General features: G+C 26.8%; 3 protein-coding genes across 8 annotated transcripts; 2 read left to right on the top strand and 1 right to left on the bottom strand.

The window, feature by feature from the left end:
• The first annotated feature begins 181 nt into the window (after positions 1-181).
• LOC114121517 (large proline-rich protein bag6-B) lies at positions 182-16,020 on the top strand. 2 transcript variants are annotated; one of them, XM_027983906.2, is made up of 20 exons: positions 182-388; positions 1,679-1,775; positions 1,853-1,970; positions 3,776-3,979; positions 4,739-5,021; positions 5,094-5,248; positions 6,447-6,573; positions 6,643-6,808; positions 6,940-7,228; positions 7,310-7,555; positions 7,615-7,815; positions 8,564-8,956; positions 9,577-9,671; positions 12,162-12,518; positions 12,587-12,686; positions 13,518-13,642; positions 13,706-13,867; positions 13,947-14,054; positions 14,118-14,274; positions 15,520-16,020. In XM_027983906.2, exons 1-20 carry the CDS (start codon positions 336-338, stop codon positions 15,726-15,728), a joined length of 3,645 nt encoding a protein of 1,214 aa, XP_027839707.1. In that variant the 5' UTR covers positions 182-335; the 3' UTR covers positions 15,729-16,020. The 2 variants fall into 2 exon arrangements, with proteins under 2 accessions (XP_027839707.1, XP_027839715.1); XM_027983914.2 differs by lacking the exon at positions 182-388 and adding an exon at positions 1,232-1,542.
• Positions 16,021-16,289: 269 nt separating this feature from the next.
• Positions 16,290-18,828, bottom strand: LOC114121530 (probable peptidyl-tRNA hydrolase 2). Of its 2 annotated transcripts, XM_050201931.1 has the most exons (5): positions 18,715-18,821; positions 18,423-18,630; positions 18,159-18,356; positions 17,933-18,018; positions 16,290-16,660 (listed from the first exon to the last, which is right to left on the bottom strand). In XM_050201931.1, the coding sequence occupies exons 2-5, from the start codon at positions 18,549-18,551 to the stop codon at positions 16,456-16,458; spliced, it is 618 nt and encodes a 205-aa protein (XP_050057888.1). In that variant the 5' UTR covers positions 18,552-18,630; positions 18,715-18,821; the 3' UTR covers positions 16,290-16,455. The 2 variants fall into 2 exon arrangements, with proteins under 2 accessions (XP_050057888.1, XP_027839728.1); XM_027983927.2 differs by having other exon boundaries at positions 18,423-18,828.
• Positions 18,829-21,229: 2,401 nt separating this feature from the next.
• Positions 21,230-26,210, top strand: LOC114121414 (mitochondrial fission 1 protein). 4 transcript variants are annotated; one of them, XM_027983742.2, is made up of 5 exons: positions 21,230-21,387; positions 21,844-21,932; positions 22,303-22,518; positions 22,695-22,800; positions 25,051-26,210. In XM_027983742.2, the coding sequence occupies exons 2-5, from the start codon at positions 21,882-21,884 to the stop codon at positions 25,146-25,148; spliced, it is 471 nt and encodes a 156-aa protein (XP_027839543.1). In that variant the 5' UTR covers positions 21,230-21,387; positions 21,844-21,881; the 3' UTR covers positions 25,149-26,210. The 4 variants fall into 4 exon arrangements, with proteins under 4 accessions (XP_027839543.1, XP_027839552.1, XP_027839566.1 ...); XM_027983751.2 differs by having other exon boundaries at positions 21,234-21,387; positions 21,848-21,932; XM_027983765.2 differs by having other exon boundaries at positions 21,375-21,733; positions 21,848-21,932.
• The last annotated feature ends 825 nt before the right edge of the window (positions 26,211-27,035 follow it).

A 27,035-nucleotide genomic window follows, 5' to 3' on the forward strand; every position in this document is an offset into this window, starting at 1 on the left:
TGCAACCTGTTCCGATACAGCTACATAATATAATAGACAATTAATAGTATAATATTTTTAATCGTGATCGTGATTCATTCTAGACGGCCTCAGTGCCTCACTGCATTTTTGACGTTCTACCTTATTGCTTGATACCTATTACCTATTACTCTACGGACTATGAGAGTCAGTAAAGTTGTGCTGGGTGCCGTACTATGTGATAAGTTAGGAGTTTTGCTCCTTGTGCCTTGTAGTTTGTATATGCGATCACTTTGTGAATGATATTAACTAATAACTATTTAAAATTGTATCGACAAATCCAAATTATTGTACTGTAGTATTGTAGCAATACATTAATGGGTTTGTCATCTACTTGTTCAGATCATTCGGGTCAGTCAGAAGATAATTCGTAAGTAACTATCACTTACTCATTCTTACTGTACCTAAATATTAAATGTTAGGATATGGCATTCTTAATTTTTATCTTCAATAAATAGTAAATTTATACTTTTAGGCTAATCATGTCATTGATTTGTCAAGAGACAAAAGTTTTACCTCGCATAGAAACTGAATGATAAAAATAATTTTTAATTTAAGTGTGAGAACTTACTGTCGAGACGATAAAACGTACCTGTTTAGTAATTGACAATTGTATTATATTTTAATGAAATTAATATTAAACTAACAGTTTCGTTGGTCTTAGATTATATTATTATGTAATTATGTAGTGGTTTAAAATGGTATCAGTTTTGTCAGTTATGTTTGTTTAAAGATGTTAATTGTTTATACAATGCCGTATTCAAAATTCCATGTCGATGACATTTTTAGTTCATACCACGATTAAAAATTATCTATAGCTGTGGTTTATGCTATAAAGGGTTAATATTATATTGATTCTATACAATAATTGATTGTGTAATTTTTGCACCTATAAACTATAATTTACAATCTATTAATAATTTGGCTTTGGCTTCAAATTTAATAGTCATGCTTTAATACAAAAACCGGGTACAATGCGTGGTGGTAGTCTATTATAGTCTATACATAGAATTGTGTGTTTAAATTTGTAATTTGTATTATAATATTGCGCGGCGTTATACTCATCCAAAGTCCACATTTTTCTCGATGGTTGGTAACAGTGTTTCTCTCCTATGGTGCTGTTCGTTGTTATTCCATGGTTTATCACGGATATATTTCGTCATTTCGTATTCTCTTTATATTATTCTCTTTTTTATTTCTCTCTCCCCTCCACTCGCCAGATCATCATAGTGCCACACTCACTACTGTGACTTCACTACGGTTTGCTCTGTTTCTCCTTTTTTCTTTACATTTTTGCTGAGTCCGTATGAATTCGTTTCTCGAATGATCGATGTCTTCAAGCCGTGTGTTTCACAAAACTTCTTCGGAATGATGATCAATCAACGATAATAGCGCAGAACCAACCGTCCGCCATACAGACGACACTAAAAATCGCGAGCAGTATTTGCTTGCTTTGATTTCATTGTGCAGGCGCATTATCATCGTATTGATTAAACACCGTCGAAACATATTATTACTATCTAGGTGATTACGCCGTGCGCCTTACAATTACTGAGATCCGTGCTCTATTGGTTTATGTTACTTATTCATTATATTGTGCCATCGTCTCGTTTACGTTTTTCCACGATTAATGGTTTATAAAAACTTTTACGTATTTTAGGACCACCGAGTGTAGTACACCAGCGAACGACAAAATGATTGATTTAACAATCAAGACGTTAGATTCGCAGAATCATAAATTCCGCGTTCCGGACACTGTAAGTTGTTTCTCCCTAAGAAATTATTTTTATTTTTATTTTTTAGACATTCTATAATATTCTTTTATTGTTCATAGTTCACCATACTAGAACTCAAAGAGTATATTGCGGCACAAGTGAATGTTGCAGTTGTTCAACAACGATTGATATTTTGTGGCCGTGTCTTGAGCAATGAAACCAAACTTGCTGATATCGGTAAGATATCTATCTATTTTGATTATTGATTTTGTAAGGTATATTTTGTCTTATTAAGTTATAAATTATAATTATTAAATGGTTAACTGACATTATAGGTATAATAAGTTATTTATTTATGTTTTTAAGATTTTATAGGAATTTGATAAGCTTTAGATAAACTATACAAATATTTAAATTTTCAAATTGTAATATAAGTTTATATTCTGAAATACTATTTTTTATAAAAACATTTGATTACATTCTTCTATTTAGGACTATTACTACAATGTCTGGTTAGTATCTAATCACGCTAACCGTTAAAATTTTTTTTGTGTTAATACAAATATGATAGAATTCTACCAGTTAGTCTTAATCGGCATTTAATCAGACATTATAAGAATCTCCCTAAGAGTATACCTTACATTGATTATACTTACTAAAAAATGGCTTGATAAATAAGACACTTAATGCTTGTACAAAATTAAGCTTTTGATAAATCTATATTATTCATCCCCTTGAGAAAGTAATATATATTCCAGATCTTTATTAGTCATGTCAATTATTTATATCATATCACTTATGCAACTATTATTAATATTATGTTGATATTTTATAATCAGACTGAATTATTATTATTTGGCTAAATTACAAATAAATTAAACTGGCCTGGAAAAGCATTTTCATACAATTCATATTAAATTAATGCCTACCATTTAATTTTACTATATTTCCAATGTACTACGTAGTTAATAAATAAACAAATATGAAAAAGTAAAGCAATGTACCTACCTAAAATATAAAATAATACAACTTTAAATATACAATGTATTTTGTCAGGTATAAAACAGATTAAACCATGTACGTTACCAAAATGTTGATATCGTATTTTAGTTGGTTAGTAGTTGTTTTAGTATTGTATATAAATTGTTTCCATTTAGTTTATTTTCACATTTAAATTCTGCCAAATATGAATTGAGGAAATTCTTCCTTTTTTTTTTTTGTTTCTTATCTCATTTAAAACTCGTCTTTTATATATTGTGTGTATATACTCCACTTATTAGGTTTGCTAAATCGTATCTATGATTATAAAAACTGGTGTATTGATTACCTAATATTAGTATATTTCTGTGAGAATATTATTTAATATTTACAAAAACAACTATTGTAGAACATAACATTGTAGTAATATCATTTTAGAACAGATAATTGCTTGTTTATGGAAAAAATATCAAAAATAAAAACCACGTTATTAGAAAAAAAATTTCATTAGGTACCTATAGGTACACAGTTTATTATTTATTATTTTTTTTTTGTTAATGCACAATCAGAAAATAGGTAGTAAATAAGTTAAAATACATTTATCTTATTGAAATATAAAGGTTTCATATAGGTATTTAATAATCATAATTTATTTGAATATTCTTATTCATAAATTATAATTTGCTTTAATAGTTTTTGTATTCCATTGTCAAAACAATGGAAGTCATATTTCTCCTATTTCTTCTTAATACAACTAATCTATTTAAAATTATTATTTAGATAAAATGTTGATGTATGTTTATATTTCCCATTTTATTATTTCATTAATAATTAGAGATGGGTATGATATTAATTGGTTAGAATTTAAAATTATTAAGAGAAACCAGATAATTAATATTATTGTAGAATAAACATTATTTATTTTTATCACTTAAGAATTAAGTTATTTAATATATTTTTAATGTATTATATTATAAGTTTTTCTTGTTCACGAATTTGATTATATTATAAGTATATTAGTTTTTATTTTATTGTGATATATATAACAAATCATTTTCCATTAGGTATTGATGGAAAAGTTATGCATCTTGTGCAGAAAGTTCCTCGTTTATCCACTACTACATCTGGATCATCATCATCTACAACAACAAGTACTAATAGTCGTTCAGGACAAAATACAGGACCTGGATTTAGAGGATGGCATGCACATGATCCCACTGTTCTATTTGGTGCCATTGGTATTCCTACAGAGTTGATGAATAATGGAGGTATAAATACATATTTATCTACTAGTACTTTAATACTAATACTTGATTTTATATTTTTTTCCTTAAAAATTATTCATAATTTTTGAGTCAACATTATTTTGAATACTAGTCAATAAATTAGTAGTCATTTTGTTTCATAGTATCAATTTCATTATAAATGATGAATACTTGTATGTGTTGTCTTACAGATGTACTACTTATCAAATTTTTGTAGTTTTGTATATTTATTTGTCAAGCATAAACCAATAAGCTACAAAAAACATATTTATATTTTAATGTTTATTTATGAAATTCTTAATATGTTTGTGTAAATCAGTGGTTCCCAACCTTTTTTACACTATGAACCACTAAGAGAACTTTCAATATGACCAATAATTTTAGACCTTAATTTTTCTCATAATCAAGAATCATTTTTTTCACAAATTTCAGAATTTAGATAAATAAAATAAATAAATACAATGAAATTCCTTATAGATGGAATATAGTAATGTTTATTATTGTTCAAGTTTAAGTTAAAATTACATTTATTAACAATTTTACAAAAATTATTATTATAATAACAAGTTAATGTGATTTTTGGGCTTGCGTTTCCTTAACTAACAAAAATATAAAATAAAAATAAATTTTTTAGATTTTGTAGGTTAAATTTTAAAATACTATTAAAATCTTATTGAATGATTTTTGAAAAATTGTATTGAGCTGATGTTAAAAATGATTTTATCTTGGTGATCTTATTGTTGTATTTATAATTTCTTTTAGAATTCCCACGTGGTGTTATACATAATAGATATCATGGAACTGGTAATAGATTGCAATTGGCTTTGGATATGATACGTAGAGGCAACGAAGTATTAAATAGACTTGAAAATCCAAGAAGTAATAGACAATCCTCTTCTTCTAATGCAAGACAATTTCCAGAAGGTTCACAACAAGCAGAAACTACTTCTACCAGTGTACCACCTGAAGCAGCAGGAACACCAGAATCATCCCAGGCAGAATCATCTGCACCACAATCACAAACAGATTCTGATTCTGTGAATGTGTATGTTATAATTTATTTAAAAATTTGATAATACTTTCATTTATTTACTATAATAAGACATAATTTTGATAGGAGCTATGAAGTAGATGAAACATTCCCAAATACTGTTGTTGTTACTATTGATGCCACACATCACATGAGAATGCCTCCAGGATTAATGCGTCAAGTGCATAATCATATGCAGGCAAACAATCTATTTCCACCTTCTCAAAATGCTCCTGAGCTATGTAAGACACCTTATAAATAGTATTTTATTTATTTTGGTTTCCATTACACTTTTTCCCATATAAAATGCAATAAATATTGTTTATATATCTTAGATTCTGAGTTAAGCAATGAATGTAACGATTCTCTTATGATTTTTTTTTCTGTTTACATGATAAGTAATAGAAAAAATGCTTTAATTTTTTACTTTGAAGATTCCTTGTATTTTACATTGGAAAATTATTTAAAAAATGTGAATATGCAATATCAGTTTTTGACGAACTTGAATTTGTTTAATTTTTTTCCTCTAAAACAACGTTTCTCAAACTGTATTTTGGAGAACCCCCCTGGGTTTCCACAAAAATTAAGTGCATTAACTAATTTTAAAAAAATTCCTAAAAAAAATCTAACTAAATATTAGTAGTGGTTAGTGGGAAAAAAAATGTTTTATGCATTATAAAACTTGAAACAAAATTTGAATAATCCAAGAGTTTTAACATATAATACAAGGTTTCTCATATTTTGTAGTTGATACTAACACTGAAAAATATGTAAACAGAATTATGATTTTAGTTTTTTGTTGTAATTTAAAAATATTTTGTTTGAGAAGTTGAAACTTGAAACTCATGTAAATAACTATATTTTATTTATATAATGGCATTTTCTAAATATTTAGACTAATTTTATACTATTGTTTATTAGTGGTGCCTACCACCTTATTATTATTAGTAAAATAAATTAATAATAGTATATTTATATGATAATACTGATAATAGGCTCATAGACTATCCGTTCAGAATTGTTTCTTAGTGTGCAATGATAAACATTGAATTAAAATTTAACTTACCTAGTAAACTTTGTTGATGACAAAGTACACTTCACTATTGTTCAGTAGAGTGGTTATCTACTAAGCCCCCTTTTTTTGAGAATGCATTGTTTTTTATTTAATAAGTGAATACATTTGATTTGATTTTTGTGAGAGTAGTTTGATAGCAGCTTTTTTCCTAAAGCTTTATCTAAATTGTTTGGTTTCATTCGAGATTTATTTGTGCTTATTAACAGTAAAAATATATATATATATTTATTTATTACTGTTCAATTGTGAAGATTAAATTTTAGGTATTCTTTCTGTATTGATTGAACTAAATGTACACAATAGTTGACATTTTGGTTATTTAAGTTAGATTATTGTATTTCCTTATCTTTATAATATGTTTTTAGCTGGGGAGGATGACATTGTAAATGTTACACCTGTCACTACTCCAGTTGGATTATCAACTAACCAATCTTCATCTGAACAGGCTACTGGAACATTACCATCTTCTGCATCATCTGAACAGAATTCAAGGTTAGGCAATTTAAATATGCTGATGTATAATAATGAAATTAATATAAGTTTTTAATTAAAAATCAAAAGGAATAATACCGAGTCCTGGGAACAGAGACCTTCAACTATTACAAATGACAGACGACGTATGAAAGATCTTATTGAACAATTGAATAAATTAAATGAAAGACTTAAACCATTTTATGCTATGTATTGTGAATATATTAATGATGATCCTCAATTTGAAACTACTGAAGTATGATAATTAATATTTTTAAATTATTATAGATTTAATATTTTATTTGTTTTTAATATTAAAAATCATTTTAAAAAAGTAAAATATTTTCTTTTATAATTATTTAAATATGATTTTTGTTTAATTTATAGGGTGAACATGGAATGCTTAGAGCACAACATATTTTCAACGGTGTATCTGAAGTGTTACACTTAATATCACATGTTTATCATGCAATTAGTGATTTAAGAGTTGCATTTAACAGACCACCACCACGTGCTCTTCAAACTCGTCCGTGTTTGGTACAAGGTACTATTTTACATGCTGCTCATTCAGTTACTACTACTACAGCAGCGCCTCCATCTACTCAGCAACCTACTTCTACACAAACAACCACCACAAGTCAATCTATACCTAGTGTACAAGCTTATAGAGTTGATTGTAAGTTACATTTCATTTTAAATTTTGTTGTAATTCTATGTGACAACTTGTCAAGTATTATAGCTATTGCTCTGAATTTAGATGCTACTGGAAGAGGAACTCATATAACCATTCCACAACCTACTGAAACAAATACAAACATGTCAGTTGATCCTAGTACTGAAAGTAATAATACAACATCAGAGTTTCCGTCTGAGGCTCCTCCTCAGGGAGTAGAACTTATGTTTGACCTTGCACCAGGTTCCATTCGTATAGATTCTGTAGAAGCTGCATTTATTAACCCAACTGCCCCTGCAGAAACTGGTGGCACACCTGTAGCTGTTTCTCGTTCGTATACAGTTTGTTAATTTACATTATAAGAATAATAATAAAATATATTTTTTTAGAACCGATACTATCTGCCAATCCTGCAATGCCTATTGACTGGATGGATCAGATGATTGATGTTATTTCTAGTGGAGTGCGACGTCCTTTTATGTCTGAACAATCTTTGGACTGGAATAGTATACCTACTACTTCCACACGAACTCCTCGTGTAACTCCTAGAACAACTGATTCGTCATCGACAACAAATTCTCCATCACAAGGTAGTACATTTAATTAAGTTGTTTTAAATAGGTAATTTAGTTAAAAACATTTATTTTTAGTAAAAAAAATTAAAAAGACCAAATATGTAATTACAATGAAGCGTCCTTTATTCACACTAATTGGGACCAAAGGGAGTACGAATAATCAAACAATTATTAAAAATAAGACAAATGTACATACAGTATGAAATATATTAGTATAATATGATAGTGTATATATGTGTGTCTGTATTGTTAAACATAAGCAGAGACGGCTTGAACATATTGTATAAGAACCGGTCAAAATTTAGGGTGGGTGATCAGGTGGTTATCATTAATAATAATGAAATTGTTTTAAATAGCTAAACCTAACTTATTATTTATCCTGAAATATTTTATTATTAAAGTATAAGTATTAATAACTCAGTCAAATTGATTTTTTATTTAGTAAAGTATCTAATTTGTGCAGTGGTGAGTGGGTGGGTGCTATATTTTAGGCTTGCCTTGGTAAAATAAAATTGTCAAACTGCCACTAAGTACTAAGTAGTATAACTAATTTAAAAAATGTTGTAGTGTGAATAATTAACGCTTTAGTATATATTATAAGTTATAACTTACACATTTATAATATTATTATTACTTAAAAAACAAACTTTATTTTTATTTACTTAAACTTTTAATTGTTATCTTTATTATATAGTACCTGTTGAAAAATAAATAAAAACCTTTTATTATTATTTTTATAATATTATATCATATTTTGTTATAGGTTTATCACGTGGACGTTGGGATGTTACCCCTCGAATGGATCCATTTTTACCATGTAGTTCACATCATTTTGAATCAAATTTTAGACCAATGGTTTTAGCTAGGCGTTCTACTCAAGGTACTGATAGGTCAACATCTTCTGCCACCAGTGGGAACTCAACTACAGATACTTCTTCTCCAACTTCTCCTAATGAAGGAAGATCTTTTCCCAGTAGACGTCCAGGTCGATCGAGAACTCGTTATCTGCCAGATCCTGAAGCAATTATATCTGGTATACATCCAATTCTGACTTGGGGAAGACATCGTAACAACACAGCTACAACATCTGCAAGCAATAATTCTCAGGCTACTACACAGGGTAGTAGTTTGACTGATGCATTGGCAGGACAAATAAGTAATTTTTAATCAATGAACTAAAATAAAATATATTATATTTTTCTAAGCATTTAATTAAACCAATTAAAAATAAATTTGGACTCTCCATGGATTAATTATTTTTGTGATAGTTTTAAACTAAAGTATTGTGTTTTACAATGATGGGAAAGAATTTTGTTCATATTGTGTGGACTTCACATGCACGAGTTCAATTTTCAAGAAATAAATTTGAACATGAATTAAGTTCTTATTTATTATGATCTTGAAAGTTTTGGGTTTGCTCATTGACAATTTAATTTTCATGAAACATAGTTATAAACTTATATTTATTATATTTAATAGGTACTTCTTATCATTATCATGACTATAGCCTACAGTCGCCTATAAATAACACACAAACATAAGCAACCCATAGACTTTTTACTTATTATAACGACTATCGACAAACCATACATAAACAGTTTTATATATAATATATAATTAGTTCATATTTAATGTCTTAAACTTGAACAAGTTCATTTTTATAAAGAACTTTCCCATCACTGGTGTTATAAAAAAGTAAACAATTTAAATTTAAGTTAGTTTTTCTTAGTAGTTTTAACTATGCAATTTATCCTTTACAAGTTTGAATTATTTCAGGAGCTGGAATGGAAAATGTTTTTGACACATTGGAAAGAGAAGTAGATTTAGATAGAACCAGAGTAAATGTACCACCTGCAAGCAGTTCAGTGCTAGTAAGTAAACATTTATAATGTGTTTTAATGTTAAGGTATACATTAAACATTTTATTAGAGATCAAAAAAATTACATATAATTTGAAATAGAATATTATTTGCATAGTCTAAGCATTTTATTTAGTTTATTATTTTCTTATTCCTTCGGTGCTGGTTTGGTATGCGCTCTACATGTCATTTTTTAATTAGTTATTATTTTATTTTTATAATTTTCAAAAACGTCATACTAAAAGTATTATAGAATATAAATACATACAAATTAGTTAAATAATTATAAAAGTAATATAAAATATAAATAGGTATATAAAAATTAGTTATTTTCCGCTCTACATACGTCATTATTATTTTTTTTTTATTATTGGCTTTTATCCACGTTAAGGATGTCTTCTAGCATGGCGAGAAAAAGATCCGGCCTGTCTTAACGGTAAAGCCAGCAATAGTGATCAAGATGGGACTGCAAATGTTGTAAGGGAACACCCTTCATTTTCTACAATAATTTAATTTTTGTGTCCAACCATGACCTCTCAATGTTTTGAGTGTGAGCTCCTGTATTTGCATCGACATAAGACGTTTGGTGATTTACCGTCTTGTGTACTAATCCACGGCTTGTGAGACACCTATATTCAGCCCATTCATCAGAATGAATTCCTGATCCTGCTTCGCATTCACATTTTATTATCGTTAAAAGTGTTTGTCGATCGCGTCGATGAACATAAAAATAATGGAAATCGTTTCCATTTTTTAAACCAAATACCCAGGGGCCATCTATTCGTGCACCATAATTTCGGTTATTAATAACCTCAGCATTTATATCTGTTGTGGGAAGAGCATTTCCAGCTAATAATCTACCCCTAATGTACTTCCTTCGGCCAGTGAAACGAGCTTCGTCAATTTGAATTGGATTTTGTGCATTTCCAACCAATTTGTTTTTAGTCTTCAAAACAGCTGTGCATACTTCTTGGCACATATTAAATCAATCTTTAACACACTCCTTACTTCTTCCTGTCCAATCTATTACCATTTGTGTGGGCAATTCCAATACAAACATAAATACAAGTTCAATAATTTGACAAAGTGTTACCCCACTATTCTAACGTTGGTTTAAGTCAGTGAAATGAAAAAATCTGCTGCCAGCTCTTGCTGATCTTGTTGTCTGACAGCCTCGTTTTGGACATCGAAAAATAGCCATCCACTCCCCATTTCGGCATTTCCGTTGTTTTATTTGCATTTCTGTGTCGCATTATGACAAGGGTCGTTGTCTTCGGCACTTTTCAACAATTCTTTCTCTACTAGAAACCAATGACATTCATCTTATTTGGCACTATTGTAGTATAAAACTCACGAAACGTCACCACAATTAACAATTAATATAAAATTATAAATTATATAAAAATAAAATATTATACTCGTGAACACTAGAAAACGACTAATAAAACTTATAGTAAGTAATATAATTTAAGGTAAAGACGATCAAAGATAAGATAATAAAGTCTAAAGAAAAACCCAACATATCATACATAAAAACGAGACAGATTACCGTTGTCCAATATTTCCGTACCAAACGTAGATCGAGTATAGAACAGTAAAATTTGTAGAGCACATACCGAACCAGCACCATTCCTTCTTCCATTTGAATTTAAAATAAGTATGTATATTCTTTTAAAATTTACTTGTAGATTACTTTCTTGTCCTAGTGTGTTTCTACTGCTCTTAATTATTTTAGTCTTGTATTCACATTCAGTTTATTAATTTCTTCTATAATTTAATCTTTTTTATCTTCTTCATTTCAGCTGCTAATTATGCTATATTATAAGCAAACCAGTATGTACTGTATGCAAGGGGGTTGATCATTTAAATATAAAATATCTAGGATGAGTCTTGGGGGGTTGTAGATATAATTACTGTGGTTAGAGACAGATAAATATAAGAATTTTTTTTTATATTTAAATAACTAGATTTCAATTTTCGTTATTATTAGGTTTAATTGCCTACTAAATACTTATAAAGTAGGTAAATTAATTATGGGTAGTTTAATTTACATGTTGTGATATATAACATATTAAAAAAATGTTTGTATCTAGTAAATTGTGATACATCGGAAGTTGATTTTTGGATTGTTCTCATATAACGACTGTTTTATTTTGATATAGTTTGATAAATAGCATCCTAAATATTACTGACCAAAAATATTTCCAAATGCCTTTTCTACAAAAGCTACATATTTTCTGAATTATTTTTATAACTTTACTGATTTATTATTTGTTTACTACAAAAATAATAAGATATATTTTCAAATTTTTTTTTAGTATCCCATTGTACATAATATTTGAAAGTACTTTTAAAGATAAAAATTTTAATCTCTTGTTTTATTTCAAATAATATTATTTTTAAAAAATATTTTTTTTTATTTAGCATTTAATAATATAAATTTTTTTTGTTTTTGATTAAAACTATATGTTTAATGTTGACTCTACATTTTATTTTGAATAGGGGTTTGAGAATCCAGTAAGTACATCTACCACTTCCCAATCAACTGCACGTCTACCAAATCAATTGCTTCTAACCCCTATCGGCGACATACCATACTTTAGCAGTTTAGAGGGTCAATCTGTATTGGTAGATTTATTTTTGATGGTTGCTCGTAACTGGACCCTACGTGACATGTTAAGTGTGAATCATGTGTCAAGAAATTCAACTCTTAGAAACAATCCTGTTACTAATCATTCTGAACAGATAGTAGATTTTATATTGAATAGAATTATGCTTAATCAACCACCCAACAATCAAAACATTGAGGATGCTGCACATCGCATATATTTAGAAATGATGCCATACATAAATATTGTTGTAAGTAAATTGTATAAATTAATTTTAAAACTAATTTAATAACTAATTTTTATTTATGAATTCATTAGCATTGTACTGTGCCAACACGTGCAAATATTAATGTGAATGCATCTTTCCGTCGATGTATTCTTCAAAACCTACGTGGAATTGTTATCTATTGTTCTGAAAGTAAGATTTTTTGATATTTTAGTCTTCATAATTTATTTTGTAATTCAATTATGTAAATATTTGTTTTTTCTTGTTAATGCTTACTAATGATTACTAAATAGTGTTTATAATGTTCCTCAATCATGGTTATTTCAAAATGTAGGATTAAGTTAATTATTACTTAACAACTAGATATACAATTATATAACTATGTATTTTATATAACTTTATCTTTGAACTAAACAGTATAAATAATTCATTTCAACACTGAATTTTCTTATACACAACACTAGGAAGTAAACAAACTAAATTAAAATATTTAAAAAAAATAATATTTAATGTCTTTATTACTAAATATTTAAAATATTTTCTAAATATCTATATTTTTGGTAATATACACATCAAAATAATAATGTTGACTAATTGTCAATTTTTTTTTTATTTTACTAATGTACAACAAAGAATTTTGTGAAGTTATTACTTTTGCAATAAATTATTGATCTATTTAAAAATTTAATGGTAAGAGTATTAATTTTATTATCAAATGTATTTTCCATTTTGTTTTTACTATTTTTAAATTTTTAAATTGTAATATTTTGCTTTGTCGTGACTTGCTTAAAAATTTAAATATTATAGAAAAAACCTATGATATGATGTTTTTATCTTGATATTTGATAAAATGTACTGAATATAATGTTAAAACTTATAATACAAAATTTAAATGATTTACTATGTTGTACATTAATATAGGAGAAAAGGTTTTACTTAATATGAAATAAAGATAAAATATAATATACACTATTGTTTCCAAATCTTTTGTATCTAGTTGTTTCAATATTTTACATGTTTCAGATCGATCTGGAGCCATTAATGATATTGTACCTACACTGTCAATATTTGCTGAAGGATTCTTATCATTGATAGTTTATTGCTGTGACAGCCGCCCAATATTTCGACTATGTGTTTCAGCAGTAGTGGTAATTAATAAATATTCTAATTTTAAAGTATACTATACAATCATGTTCAAAATAATCTTTTAGCAATACTTGCCTCTTCCTCCTAATTTACATCATTTGATAATGGATGAAATACGTGCAAATATTGACCGTTACTGGGAAAGAATGACCACTTTTGATATGATGAGTTTATCTGTTGTTGACTATGTTGTACCATTTGATGAAAATGCACCAATATTAAGAGAGGTCAGTATTGATTTTTATTTGTATATTTGACCAATTTTGGAAATAGAAATAGTATACATTTTTAATTTTTATTTGGTAGGGTAATGGAGAACAATCTTCCAATCCTTCTATACCTTCTGAAATTATAAATGAACCATTACCCGAAGTTGTGATTGGATCTCAAGACTGGCATCACAATGTTCCTTCAGTGAGATAAATTAAAAATATTTAAGTACTAAACAATAAATATAAAGCGACTCTTGATTTACAGGAGTGGGTACCAGTTATAACAAGAGATTCACAACGTCAAAGACGTCAAGGAACACAGCCACCTTATAGCGATGCTTATTTGTCTGGTATGCCTAATAAACGCAGGAAGATAGTGACGAGTTCTAAACCACAAGGGTCTTTATCCCAAATCATAGCTAGTGAGTTAATTATATTACACATTTATTATGAATATATACTGTATACAAGTTAAATGTATCCACTCAATCATAAAAAACTTGTTTGCATTTAAGCATCATCTCCTGTAATGTTATCGATTACAAACCCTAGTATCAAACTTTGTGACTTATTGACAGCACTTGATGTATAATATACTTAGTAATCTGTATTATCATACCTTATTAAGAATACTCAAAGTGTGTCGATCAATCAGAGCCTCAGCTCTTATAAGGGAGTTCCAACTTATATTATAGCTCAGTATAAATGTGGGTGGTAAACTTAACTTGTATAGAATAAATTAATATATTATAATAATATTTTACATATTATTATTTATTAATTTATATTTGATTTAAAAGGTTGTTGTGTTATTCTGGTGTAGTATCATTTAAAGAAATATGAAACATTATCGTAATCATACAAATATTTTTGGTAGAGGCGGGATAGAAATTAAACAATAACCTACCTTGTAAAACTGAGCTGTATGATAATGAATTTTAAATGTATATTTTACACATTTCTTCAACTTTAGATGAAAAGTATTAAAATACCAATCTATTTTAATACATCATTAATTTTTCATGTGTAATTATTATTCTTAACCTTTGTATTTAAATAAATATTGAAATCCCTAAATAACTCAATATTTAACAGGTATTTATTGCCATCATTGTAATCTCATATTAATTTTACAATAATGATACAATATTTATTTAGTCACTATTGTGCAATTATGCTGAAATACTAACAATTTATAAATTTGTTGTATGTAGTTGACGTCTATCATGTTTTTCGTCAGAATGCTTATCAATTTTCTATTATAATATTTTAATAATTGCCTACATTTTTTTCTGGTTTTTGTATATTTTGTTTTCTTTAGCTCTTATAACTTTAGAACCTTTATTACAAACTTATAAATTATAATCATAAAATTTGAATTAAGTTAAATTAACATTAGTTAACTTAAAAACAAAAATATGATATATTATAAAAATCATAATCTAACTGACCAGTAATGATGTCAATTATTTGTTTTCTAATAATACTGGGCGTGGAATTAACAAAAATATTTAGTATTAAAAGTATGATTACTGTTTTAACTCATGTCTACATTATGTAATTTGATCATTATAATTGTTAATTATATAAAAAAAATATAATAAAATCAACCTTAAAAACATAGTATTTGAAATTATACTGATTTTATTGTTATTAAAATTATTTAGAAAATTTGGAAGTTGCCATGGGTGCAGCAGGCGTAGCCATCAATACAGAAGTGATAACAAGTGCTGGAGCTGACACCGCTGTGCAGAATGCGTACACTGAACGCATTAGGACATTTGGAAGATCCGGATTAGATACACATCCTGATTTTTGTCCAACTCGTTATCCAAATGCTTCAAAATTCTTTTATGATCATAATCATCCAAATTAAACAAGTTCATGCAAACAAAAAATAATTTACAAATACATTTTTGTTTTAATTTATTTATATTTTCTTAAAACCCTATAATAGACTGACATGTTAAAAAAAAAAAAAAAAAATCTGATGCTACTGTTTTTATTATATGTTGAAATTTATTCATTTCTCAGGTTCTGTGTGAACGCAATTTGTACTCTTTATTTTAATCGAATAAATATCCCTTTTAGGCTGACCATGGCATGTAATTTGTTTGGTTAGATTGTATTGTAAGGTGTTGGCAATTAATATAACGTCATTCAATGGATATTTTTAATGCTTTTTACAACACTGTATATATACATAATATAATATTATGTACCTATTATAAAGCTATATATTACTATTTTGTTTGGATTATTGTCTAGTTAATTATTTGTCTAGATAATATAATACTTTAAGGTTAGATCACATATTCAATTATTCATTTAAAAAAGGAAACCTTACAGTTTCCAATTACCTAGATTAAATGATAATAGGTAAATTATTTTGGTTTTTAAATATTATTAATTAATAATGTACTTTTTAAATCAACTATTATATCAGCAGATAACTTTCAATTTTATTCACTTTTAACAGAATACAATATTATATTTTCATGTAGCACATTCATAGTTGTATAACTAATAATGTTAGTTGTAAGTCATAAAATATATATAACCAATAAACGATTTAAATGTTCTCTAAAACAAATAAAAGTTATTCATTTTAGTAATCTAAGTTTTCCGGTTACAGGCTTGAGTTCTTGATCAGATCCAAAAAAAGCTAATGCAGTGAATGAGTTAGGTTCCACTTCAGTCAGACCTGCGTCATGTACACAGAAAAATGGAATCTTGTGTATTTTACCCACCGAACACACTCCAATAAGTTGCTTAGTGTTGTTTGCTTCAACAACAATTTTACGACTTCTGAAAACAGTTCTTAATCTTAGTAATCGTCATTAATATAAATATGTTAACCCCCATGGGACCGTTGGTGACCATAGTTATTACGTATGGGTTAATTATTAACTTTTTTAAGGAATTACAAAAATCTACTAAAAAAAATGCAGTGGTGTGGTGGGAATAATTACGATTTGCTTGATGTAAAAACATAATTTATAAATGTATCAAATATAATAATATAACAAATTAGGAATAACATCAAAAATATGTTAGGATTACTGAAAAACCATATACAGTAAAACCTCTATAAAGAACACTTTAAAAGACTGAATCCTTATAACGGCAAATCTCAATAGTCCCAATTCAAATAACATAATATAATTCTACTTTTTATAAAAACATTTGATTACCTTCTCCTATTTAGGACCATTATTACAATGTCTGATTAGTGTCTAATCATGCTAACCATCAAAATTTCTTTTGTGTTAATAAAAATATGATAGAGTTCTACCAGTTAATCTTAACCGGCATTTAACCAGACATCGTAAGAACCTCCCTAAGAGTATACCTTACATTGATTATACTTTACTTAAAAACAGCTTGATAAATAGAACACTAAATATTTTCACAAAATTAAGGTTATGATAAATCTGTTATTCACTCCCTTGAGAAAGTAATATATATTCCAGATCTTTATCAGTCATGTCAATTATTATCATATAACTTATGCAACTATTTTTAATATTGTTTTGATATTTTACAATCAGACTGAATTATTATTTTTTGGTTAAATTACAAATAAATTATATAAATATGAATTGAGGAAATTCTTCTCTTTTTTTTTTTTTTCATTTAAAACTTGTCTTTTATGTATTGCGGGTATTAGCTTCACTTATTGGGTTTACTAAGTCGTATCTATGATTAAAAGAACTGGTTTATTGAATACAAAGTTCACTAAAATTTCAAAGATTTTTTAAGAATCCTTATAATGGAAAATGTCAATAGTATTCAATAGCATTAGCAGATCTTAAACTATTGTCTGTAGAGGTTCAATCAGTGGCTCTAATCTGGACATATGTGAGATATTTTGTAAAAAAAAAAAAAAAAGGGTATTTGAAAGTATTGGTAAGGGGGTCTGAAATTTCTAAATCTTTCATCAATGACCATATTCTGAACATTTATTTTTTATTTTAATGGTCATTTATTTTGTATCTGGTATTTTCTATTATGTTCTATTGTTCTATACAGATTTAAGAACAACTGTCCTGTATAATATAATATAAATTTCAATCTTACCCTTGTTCATTCCAACTAATTAAATCAGTGCTTAGATCTGCACGTTCTTTAACCACTTCATATAAGCCTAATGCAGCATGGGCAGCCTACAATACAGAAAATCAAAACATCACAATTTTAAAAAATGTAAGTTATAAACATGTTTTGTTAGTAAAATAAATTATTTAATTAATACTTAAATTATGTAAGCTCATTTAATTCTTTACTATAAATAATATTCAATTACTTGTGAAGCAATCTTCCCAACACTCATTTTCAAGCCAATGTTTATAACGATTACCATTTTAAAAGATGCAGTAACATCTTCCCATAATTGATCACCATCATCTTCTACCACGGGTATATTTTCGATAGGCCCTGAACTCGTGGTTAACAATTGTTCAACAATTATGTCTTTAGGTACATCACCAGCATTATCTACAAACTTGAAAATGGGTATTTTAAAATTTAAATTTAAGTATAAATGTCAATTAATATTAAAATGTATTACTTTCATAACTAGTAATTTGGAAAATCCCATTTCTATTAGTTCTCGTACAAGTTGTTCTTTTTCCGTTGACCGTTGTTTAATTTTATTTTCGGCGTTTTTTGGAGTATTAGTTGTTTCACTTGTCTCCATTTTCAATAGAATTTAGATTAGGTATGTGTCGAAAACGATGAGATTATTCGTTACGAAGTTTGAAATCGTATTTCATACACTAACAAAAATTACTTGAATAAGCATAGGAAATTCCAAGTGGCATGGTTCCTATCAAAATAATAAAATATTAAAATACTGGAACCTCTAGAATCTACGAACCACAGCAATAACACAGAAAAATGTTATAACTTATAAGATATTAATATATTATCATCACAGAATAACTTAAAATACTTTTTTTAATAGGTACCTATTCAAAATTTAAAATTTTTATTCATATAGATAAACCGTGATGATAACAACATTATATGATAGTAAAATTGTGGTATACGTTTCGAAATACGACCATTGACAACCGTAGATTACGAATATAGAAGATTCAAGATAATATATTTAAATATATTATTGTCCTGGTGTAGGTACAATATTGTATAAATAAAATTTTTAAGATTGCTTAAAAAAAGATATTATATTTTAAATAGATATTTTATAGTTTTTGTGAGCAAAAAATCTATAATTAAGGTATTTCTTTTTATTCAATCTGTTATAATAATAATAAATATTGTAAATTTGTAGCAAAATATAATAGGAAATATGGATGTCAGGATGTACCAAATACCTACCTATATGTAGGTAGGTATTTAAAAAATTTTAAATATGAGTTATAACAAAATAATTGTTATTTCTCGATTAAATAGGTAAATAATTATGTCCATATTTGAACTTAATATAGGTATTTAAAAAAAAAAAAAAAATGTTATAGGTACCTATATTTTTTAGATTGTATGGTTTTAGTATAAATGACTTATGAGGAATTTTGTATTAAATTTTCAAATCATAGGTACCTATTCGAACAAATTTTTTTATGAATGTTAAAATTCTAATTTTAAAATAAGAAAATATTGTTACTAGTTTTTCGATAATTTTTAATTGATAAATTAAAACTGAAGGAGTTATTTGTATTAATTTCAAAAACTTCTACTCATTGAATAATTTTTGAACGATGTTTATAAAGAAAAACGAAAATGTTTCGTGTTTATAAAAATCTTAAAAATAGTATAAACACTCTAAACAGTTAGAAAATTTTTTTGTAAATAGAAAATTATAATAAACACCTTAGTTCAGTAGGTACTATCTACAGCCGTGGTACTATTATAAAAATGGTATGTTGGGAATTCTTTCAATTTTCAATCTAAAACCACCCTCAAATTTTAAAATTCAAACACTTTATTGACTATTAATCATGTACATATTATACATGGAAAATATCAAATATCATTATAAAATCAATACATTCATTGCTCCGCTCAGAATCCAAAATTTAATATAAAATATCTACATAATTATTAATAATATAACTAAGCAATGTCATAATATTATTTTAAAAACTAGGTAGGTAGTAGGTACTTAGGTTTAAGTGTATTTGTAATTTACTGACTCCCAGTCAATAACAAATATTTTTAATTTGGGATTGCTATTTGCTAATACCAAAAAATGTTTATTTCGGTACTACTTACTATAGGCATAGATTAAATATATTTAGTATATTAATTAATCTATGATTTAGATTACAAGTAATATATTTCAAATTTTAGACATTATATGTTTGTAGGCAATTACTATAAAGAGAGGGACATAGTGTTGGCGGCAAAAACTCTAATAGAGTTATAAAAGCCAGTGAAGAAGAAGAAGGTAATTACTAATTGTTAATATTTCTTAAAATTATTTTACATTTATAATTTTATAATTTTTTCCATTTGTTTACCTCTTAGGCCTTGGCTCTTATACAGTCTTATTCTTATATCTACATGACTACAGTTTTTGTAATCTGTAGAGGTTAAAATAACTCATCACATTATAATAATATATTTCTAATCTAGGCACTAATAATATTATATAGTTATTATAGTATAAGTCAGAGGTTATAATATAATATTTATTTTACCATATTATTATTCATTTTGCATTAATTAAAATTATACCTAGTTCATAAACCTTTATAATTTCTGATTTCACATTATTATTATTACGCATTTATACAGTCCAAAGAGTCGAGTAACATACCTACAGAATAATAGAATATTTAAAAGGTGTATATTATTAAAATGAAAACTCATTTAATGTATATATCTATAATACGGGCATGTCCCGTTTTCACCAAAATTTATTTTTGTGGAAAGACATTTCCGCCAAGTACTATTTGGGACCATGTGCATATTCTTATCGTTATAAATTTTAATACAAATAAATAGTAATATTGTATTAGTCGAATACAGACACAATTATATTAGAGTTTTTAAAATATGATATAATCAAAAATAAATAAGAATATTATAGTCTCAATAGTTTTGAAAAAACACATATCGTCATTTTTAAACATTTAAAAATGTGACAAAAAATATAAATTATAATCCAGAGCGACGGTAGTGTTGCTAAGCTAAGTAAAAAAAAAAAAGCATAGTAGCCAAATACTACATACTAGGTACCTATGCGATTTAACCACAGAATAAATTTATTCTGTGCTAATAATGGCGGATTTGCGGCTTCAAACGTTTATATGATTAATATAGGGAACCTAGCAATCTAGTTTATTATCTATATCTGTGTTTACAACACGATTTAAGATCTTAAATCGTGGTTTACAATAACAGTGTTGATAACAACGCAATCAGCTGAACAGCTCTGTGGTAGTAGTTTAGTATAAAAAAAATGGTGTGGTAGTAGTTGTCTACTTCTGTATACTTCGGTCTTCGATACGTCTTGTCGTCTTGTATCACTCGTAACACACGTAGCGGTGGCTATTAATTCCGAATTCGTAAGTATAAACTATAAACACAAAATAAAAACACAGTCAGAGTCAGTGCCTATTGGATATTATATTGTTTTTTAAAATTTTTATAATTACTTATGATTAATAATCGTATGGTCATGAGTGTTTGATGTCCATAGAATTCTGAATTCTCATTAAAACGTAACATTTAAACTATAACATTAAAATATTTAATTACAATATTTATCATTGGTGATTGTATGTATAAATATACCTTATCGAAGTATAATATTATAATAATACAATTATAAACATAGTTAGATAATACGTCATACGTGTACTCGACTAACAACTGGTATTTCGTCGTATTCGGATTAACTCATCATCAAAGGTCTATCAGTTCGCCCAGTTATCTTTGTTATATGATTCCTCTGTTGTCTGCCATCACACATTTGTTCGTGTGAAAGTTGGAAGTTTTTAACTTATTTAAATTTGTTTTAGAAAGTTAGGAGATTGAATATTTGAAAACTTTTGGAAATATGGACGTTGAAGACGTTTTAAGCGATGTGGTCTCCATGGAAGATTTAAAGGTAAGTCGTTATTGTTTATCTGTTTGTCTTTCCTATTGCTTTACAATGTCATAGTCAACATGTTTCGATTTTTTGACAGTAGACACTGATTTATTGTTACGAGTTTTGATTATATGTTGTTATTTATATTATTACAGTGAGTTTGTATCCAAATATTACAATACAATTTATAACTTTTATCATGGTCTTAAAATGTTTTAAAATTGAAATTGTATTTTTTATAAGTTCAAGGTCATAATATTTTATTGTAATATTTGTCGTCTGATAATGTTGTATTAGGTATTTTATATTAAAAACAATTGTAGTTTGTTAGACATAAGAAATTTAGTTTAACATTTTTATTAAAATTTATAATATTTATAATTTTCAGAAATTTGAAAAAGAATATCATAATCAACTCACTACAGGCACTGTTTCACAAGAAACAAAGTTTCATTATGCTTGGTGCTTGGTGAGAAGCAATTATCCAGCTGATATCAGAAAAGGACTTATATTATTGGAACAGTTGATTAAACATGAAGCTAACGATGAAGATGCTAAACGAAATTACCTTTATTATCTAGCATTAGGGAATTCAAGAATTAAAGTAAGAACCAAATGTAATACTTTGTTTTATGAACTCTAAAAAAAAAGTAAATAAATAAATATAAATTATAAGGTCTTATTAAAAATGTTCCTAAAAATATAAAATTTATTGATCAGTATGCTTTATGTAATTTTATTAATATTTTAACTAGTTTAACATTAATACATATTTTTTAGGAATATAGTACAGCTCTTCAATTTATCAAAGCATTTTTACACATGCAACCTGAAAATATGCAGGCGCGGAACTTGTTGACTACCATTCAAAAGAAAATGGAATCTGGTATGCTTTGAAAATAATTTAAAATATTTTGATCAGTGGTGTTTTCTCTGGGTATGACACCCTATAACATTGATGTGTGTAATAGTATAATACATATTACATAGTTATATCATTTTATTTTCAAAATCTTTAAATAATTGTCTTGTAGGTACTCTTTTCTGTAAATAAAAAATAATAATTAACTTTTAAACTATTTTTAACTCAAATTTTATAATACAAGTTAGGTTAGATAGTGTAGGACGTTATTTTGTTGTACAATGACTCGTATTTAATGTCTCATAATCTTAATTTATTGTGGTATTTTATCAGCTAACTTCGGCACAATGTCAATACTAAACCAAGGCATTGAAAATGGAATTAACGACTAACCTTTAGTCTAGTAGTTTATTGTGGATTACCTAGCCTATAGTATTGTCCATTTCCGTGATCAGTTTTCTGTCTATTCTATACTTTTTTTCGGTCTAATGATTGAGAATTAAAGAAAGTAAGGTATTTATTTTTATATAAAATACTCTTGTTACAAAATATGTTATGTAGTTTTTTTTTTTTATTTTAATTTTTTAATACTCAATCTGTCTGTTAGTAAGTCAAACGATAAGTGAAATTGATGATGGATGGGAAAAAAAAATAGAATGATAAAAGTGACTGAGTGAAGAAGAGTTCTCTCAGTGAAGGAACTTTTACATGATTTTAGTAATTATTACTTAAAAGAGGTGGAGAGAGTGTGGATAAAAGTAAGTATAGTTATTGTGGTAGAAGGTCATGGCACCACCGTATTTTTAGCCTTTTTTTAGGGTTGTCAGGTATATTTGTTGATGCTAGTTCTTTTATAAGGATTTTCTATAATTTTCTAGTATATAAATTTAAGTTTGTATCATGTTTTAGCTATATCTTGAACTGTAGGTATAGCAAGGTCATTGTTTATGGAGTGGTTTGATACATAGAAGGATGCTTTTGTTATAGCTCAGTAGGTTTTAGATTAACATTGACATTGTTGGATTTGGTTTACGTTTGTGATTTTTGTAGGGCCCTATAATTAAATACCATAAGTCCAGATTAGTTATATCAAAAGTTTATGGATTATTAGCTTAGTTGGTAAATTAGTGTGGTTGTAGGTTAAAAGGAAGATGAATGAGACTGAAGCATTTGTTTGTAGTTGACAGTTTATTGACTGAATGAGACAATCAGGTAAGATGTTGGTTTAGAGCAGAAGTTCCCAACCATTTTTGACTCACGGCAAAAATCTGGAGGCACCCTATAGACAACTTTGGTTTTATTTAGCAGTGCATATGTATAATAAAAGTAGTAAGATGAAGGCGCGTATGTAGTAGATACGCAATACGCATATTATATTTTATAAAACAAATTTTTACATTGAAAATTAACTATACATTTTTATTTTTAAGTATTATTGCATAAATAATATAATAAAAAATATATTTCAAATAATTTCGTGGAACCCTAAAAAAAATTTGCGGCACCCCGGTTGGGAATCTCTGGTTTAGAGTATTGCACTGTTGGTAGGATTAATTAATAATTCATTAAAAGTAAGGAGAGGACATTATAGGAGAGGTTATTTTCATACTCGATTTCTTATATCATTCTTCAAGGAGAATTAGGTGTTCTTGAACAAGTGAGGAAGCATTATTGGTATCGTGACTATTAGCTATTGTTGCTTTGTTTGGTAGAGTGGGTTGATTGGATATGTTAATATTAAACAAAAGCTATGACTGCACTTGAACCATAGGGCATTGGTATAGTTTTTATTGCATTAAAATTAATTGTATAATATTGTTTAACTTAGTATAAACTAAATTAACTAAATTACTTTCATATGCACAATAGTTATAGTAAAGTTGGAAATCAATTAAAATAAAAATGCTCTTCAAGACTCATTTGCTAAAAAAAAAAGTATTATACTAAATTGAATATTAATAATTTATAAATATTTTATATATTTTCTAAAATTTAAGAAGTATGTAAAATAAATCATTTTAATAATATGTTGATAGTTAATAAGAATTAGTTTTCTATAAACAGGATTTTCTTAATCAATCACATATTAACGTCTAATGTCCAGGAAATGCCATAGATTTCGAACATAATCATTAATGTCATCCTTTAATCTGTTAACATTTTTATTTTTTTTATTTAGAAAATTTTCAATTTTTGTAATAAAAAATTAAGAAAAAATATACTATTAATTTATACTTATATGTGTTATTAATCATTATTTTTAAACTTTTTCAGATGCACACAAAGGAATGGCTGTGGCTGGAGCTTTAGCATTAGGTCTTAGTGCTGTTGTTGGAATTGGATTTGCATTAGCAAAAACCTTGAAAAAGTAATCGTTCCATTTAGTTAATTCTATTGATTACCATTTTATTCCTGTATATATTCCAAACTGTTAAATTAAATTTATTTAAGCTTAAGGTTTATTACTGATTTGTAAGCCAAAAAAATTTAATTTAATTTATAACTAAATATATCATATACATGTAAATACTCTCATGCATTACATGGTTGTATTTAGTAAATATCTTAGAAAGAATAATAATAATAATATACAAAAAAAAAAAACAGTTATTTAATTTACTCTAGTTATATTAAATAAATGTATAATGATTGTTTTTTTAAAATAAATTTTTATACTGAAACAAAAACCACATTATTTATCTATGAAAACATACATTTTTAGCCTTAATATGTCGATACTATTATTATTATTTTATTGATGCATATTTACTATTTAGTTATTAATTATTTTTATTATATAACTGTGAATTGTGATTTATAACTAGATTCAATATAATTTAAAGTTGTGAAAATATATAATAATATGCTTGGAAAATATTCATTATCATTTACTATCTTTCTAATAGTTTGGAGTACAACATTTCAATAGTGTAGGTATATACATAATAGTATGATATGTGATGTATTTAACACATTATTCAAATAGTTTAAAATTCAATTGTTGGCACTTGTATTACAAAGATGACAATTAGTTAATGTTATTATAAATTATATTATATAAGAATACTTAAAATCGTAATTGTATCGTTTGAACTCTTTTACTTTGATGAGTCTAAATATATTTTAATAAAGATCTGAAAACTTAATAAAGGTATATTATAATAATATATATATAGTTTTTGTTTTGTATTATAAAAGTTGAAAGTATAGTTTTTTACATAGATTAAACTAGTGATTCCCAACATGGGTGGTACCACCTCTTTATGGTTTTTTTTTTTAAATTTTGAAGGGGGTATTTTACTTATGAGGGCAATTCTACTGTGAAATTGAATTTTATTGATTATAAATTTTGCAATGTAATGTATAGGTAACTGTGTACAATTATAATATATATATATATACAATTTAAAATAAATACGAGTATACCTATTGAACTATTGTCGTATACTCCGTTTGCTCTAACGTATACCAAAATAAAGTAAAACCAAAAACGACGTAAAAATACTTTATTTGAACGCGACGTCCAATGGTGATCGAGTCACACGATCATCACCACTGACCCCTGTGCTGCCTTAGCCATATCTCTTATATATTAAACTTACAATCAAATTTCTATCGATTGTTCTACATTTTATATGCTTATAAGTTATATTATATTATGCTAATTTACAGTTCATAGACACTAACCTACACAATTGTTATTTTATTTATTTATTGAATTTCGCCGTTTTAATTAATATCTATGGTTATTTTCTTAACTTAATTCTTACGTACTAACATCTCTTATTTTGATGAAAATTCATTAAGACCTAATACAACAGTCCCCGAAATTACAAAAAATATTACCTCATATTTTACACCTTGCCACCGTGGATGTTATGACAGTTATGGAATTGCGTAATACCTGTGGCAGTATCGTTATCATCGTCTCTTTACGAGGGTTTCTTATCGTCTACTTATGTATGGATGTCCTGCGGATCTTCACTTGTACAGCAATAATTATTTAATTTAGTTATTTTTAGTTTATTTTAAGTATTTTATTTATTGTTTTGGGGGTATATGTGGAGGTGGGTAATGTGTGCTTTCATAAGCTGTAGTATTGTTATGATCACCGGGTATATCTTATAGCAATTAAAGGCTATGCTTGGTCGTAGGTTTCTATATTTTTTTTTTGTTAATTTGGAAGTTATGGAATATATTTTGTCTAGTCTTTATTTAAAGATTTCTGTTAAGTAAAAATATATTAAATTTATAAATTT

Source organism: Aphis gossypii, chromosome 2 (genome assembly GCF_020184175.1).
Source record: "Aphis gossypii isolate Hap1 chromosome 2, ASM2018417v2, whole genome shotgun sequence".
NCBI classification, from domain to species: domain Eukaryota; kingdom Metazoa; phylum Arthropoda; class Insecta; order Hemiptera; family Aphididae; genus Aphis; species Aphis gossypii.

What these genes read in the sequence shown, in the direction of transcription:
- LOC114121517 (XM_027983906.2), top strand. Translation starts at nt 336, where the DNA reads ATGGGTTTGTCATCTACTTGTTCAGATCATTCGGGTCAGTCAGAAGAT. An exon ending in GATTCTGATTCTGTGAATGT is followed by an intron (nt 5,022 to 5,093) that starts GTATGTTATAAT and finishes TAATTTTGATAG; the next exon opens with GAGCTATGAAGTAGATGAAA. An exon ending in TGCCATACATAAATATTGTT is followed by an intron (nt 12,519 to 12,586) that starts GTAAGTAAATTG and finishes TGAATTCATTAG; the next exon opens with CATTGTACTGTGCCAACACG.
- LOC114121530 (XM_027983927.2), bottom strand. Translation starts at nt 18,551, where the DNA reads ATGGAGACAAGTGAAACAACTAATACTCCAAAAAACGCCGAAAATAAA. An exon ending in CCAAATTACTAGTTATGAAA is followed by an intron (nt 18,357 to 18,422) that starts GTAATACATTTT and finishes CCCATTTTCAAG; the next exon opens with TTTGTAGATAATGCTGGTGA. An exon ending in ATTAGTTGGAATGAACAAGG is followed by an intron (nt 16,661 to 17,932) that starts GTAAGATTGAAA and finishes AACTGTTTTCAG; the next exon opens with AAGTCGTAAAATTGTTGTTG.
- LOC114121414 (XM_027983742.2), top strand. Translation starts at nt 21,882, where the DNA reads ATGGACGTTGAAGACGTTTTAAGCGATGTGGTCTCCATGGAAGATTTA. An exon ending in TAGGGAATTCAAGAATTAAA is followed by an intron (nt 22,519 to 22,694) that starts GTAAGAACCAAA and finishes CATATTTTTTAG; the next exon opens with GAATATAGTACAGCTCTTCA. An exon ending in TCAAAAGAAAATGGAATCTG is followed by an intron (nt 22,801 to 25,050) that starts GTATGCTTTGAA and finishes AAACTTTTTCAG; the next exon opens with ATGCACACAAAGGAATGGCT.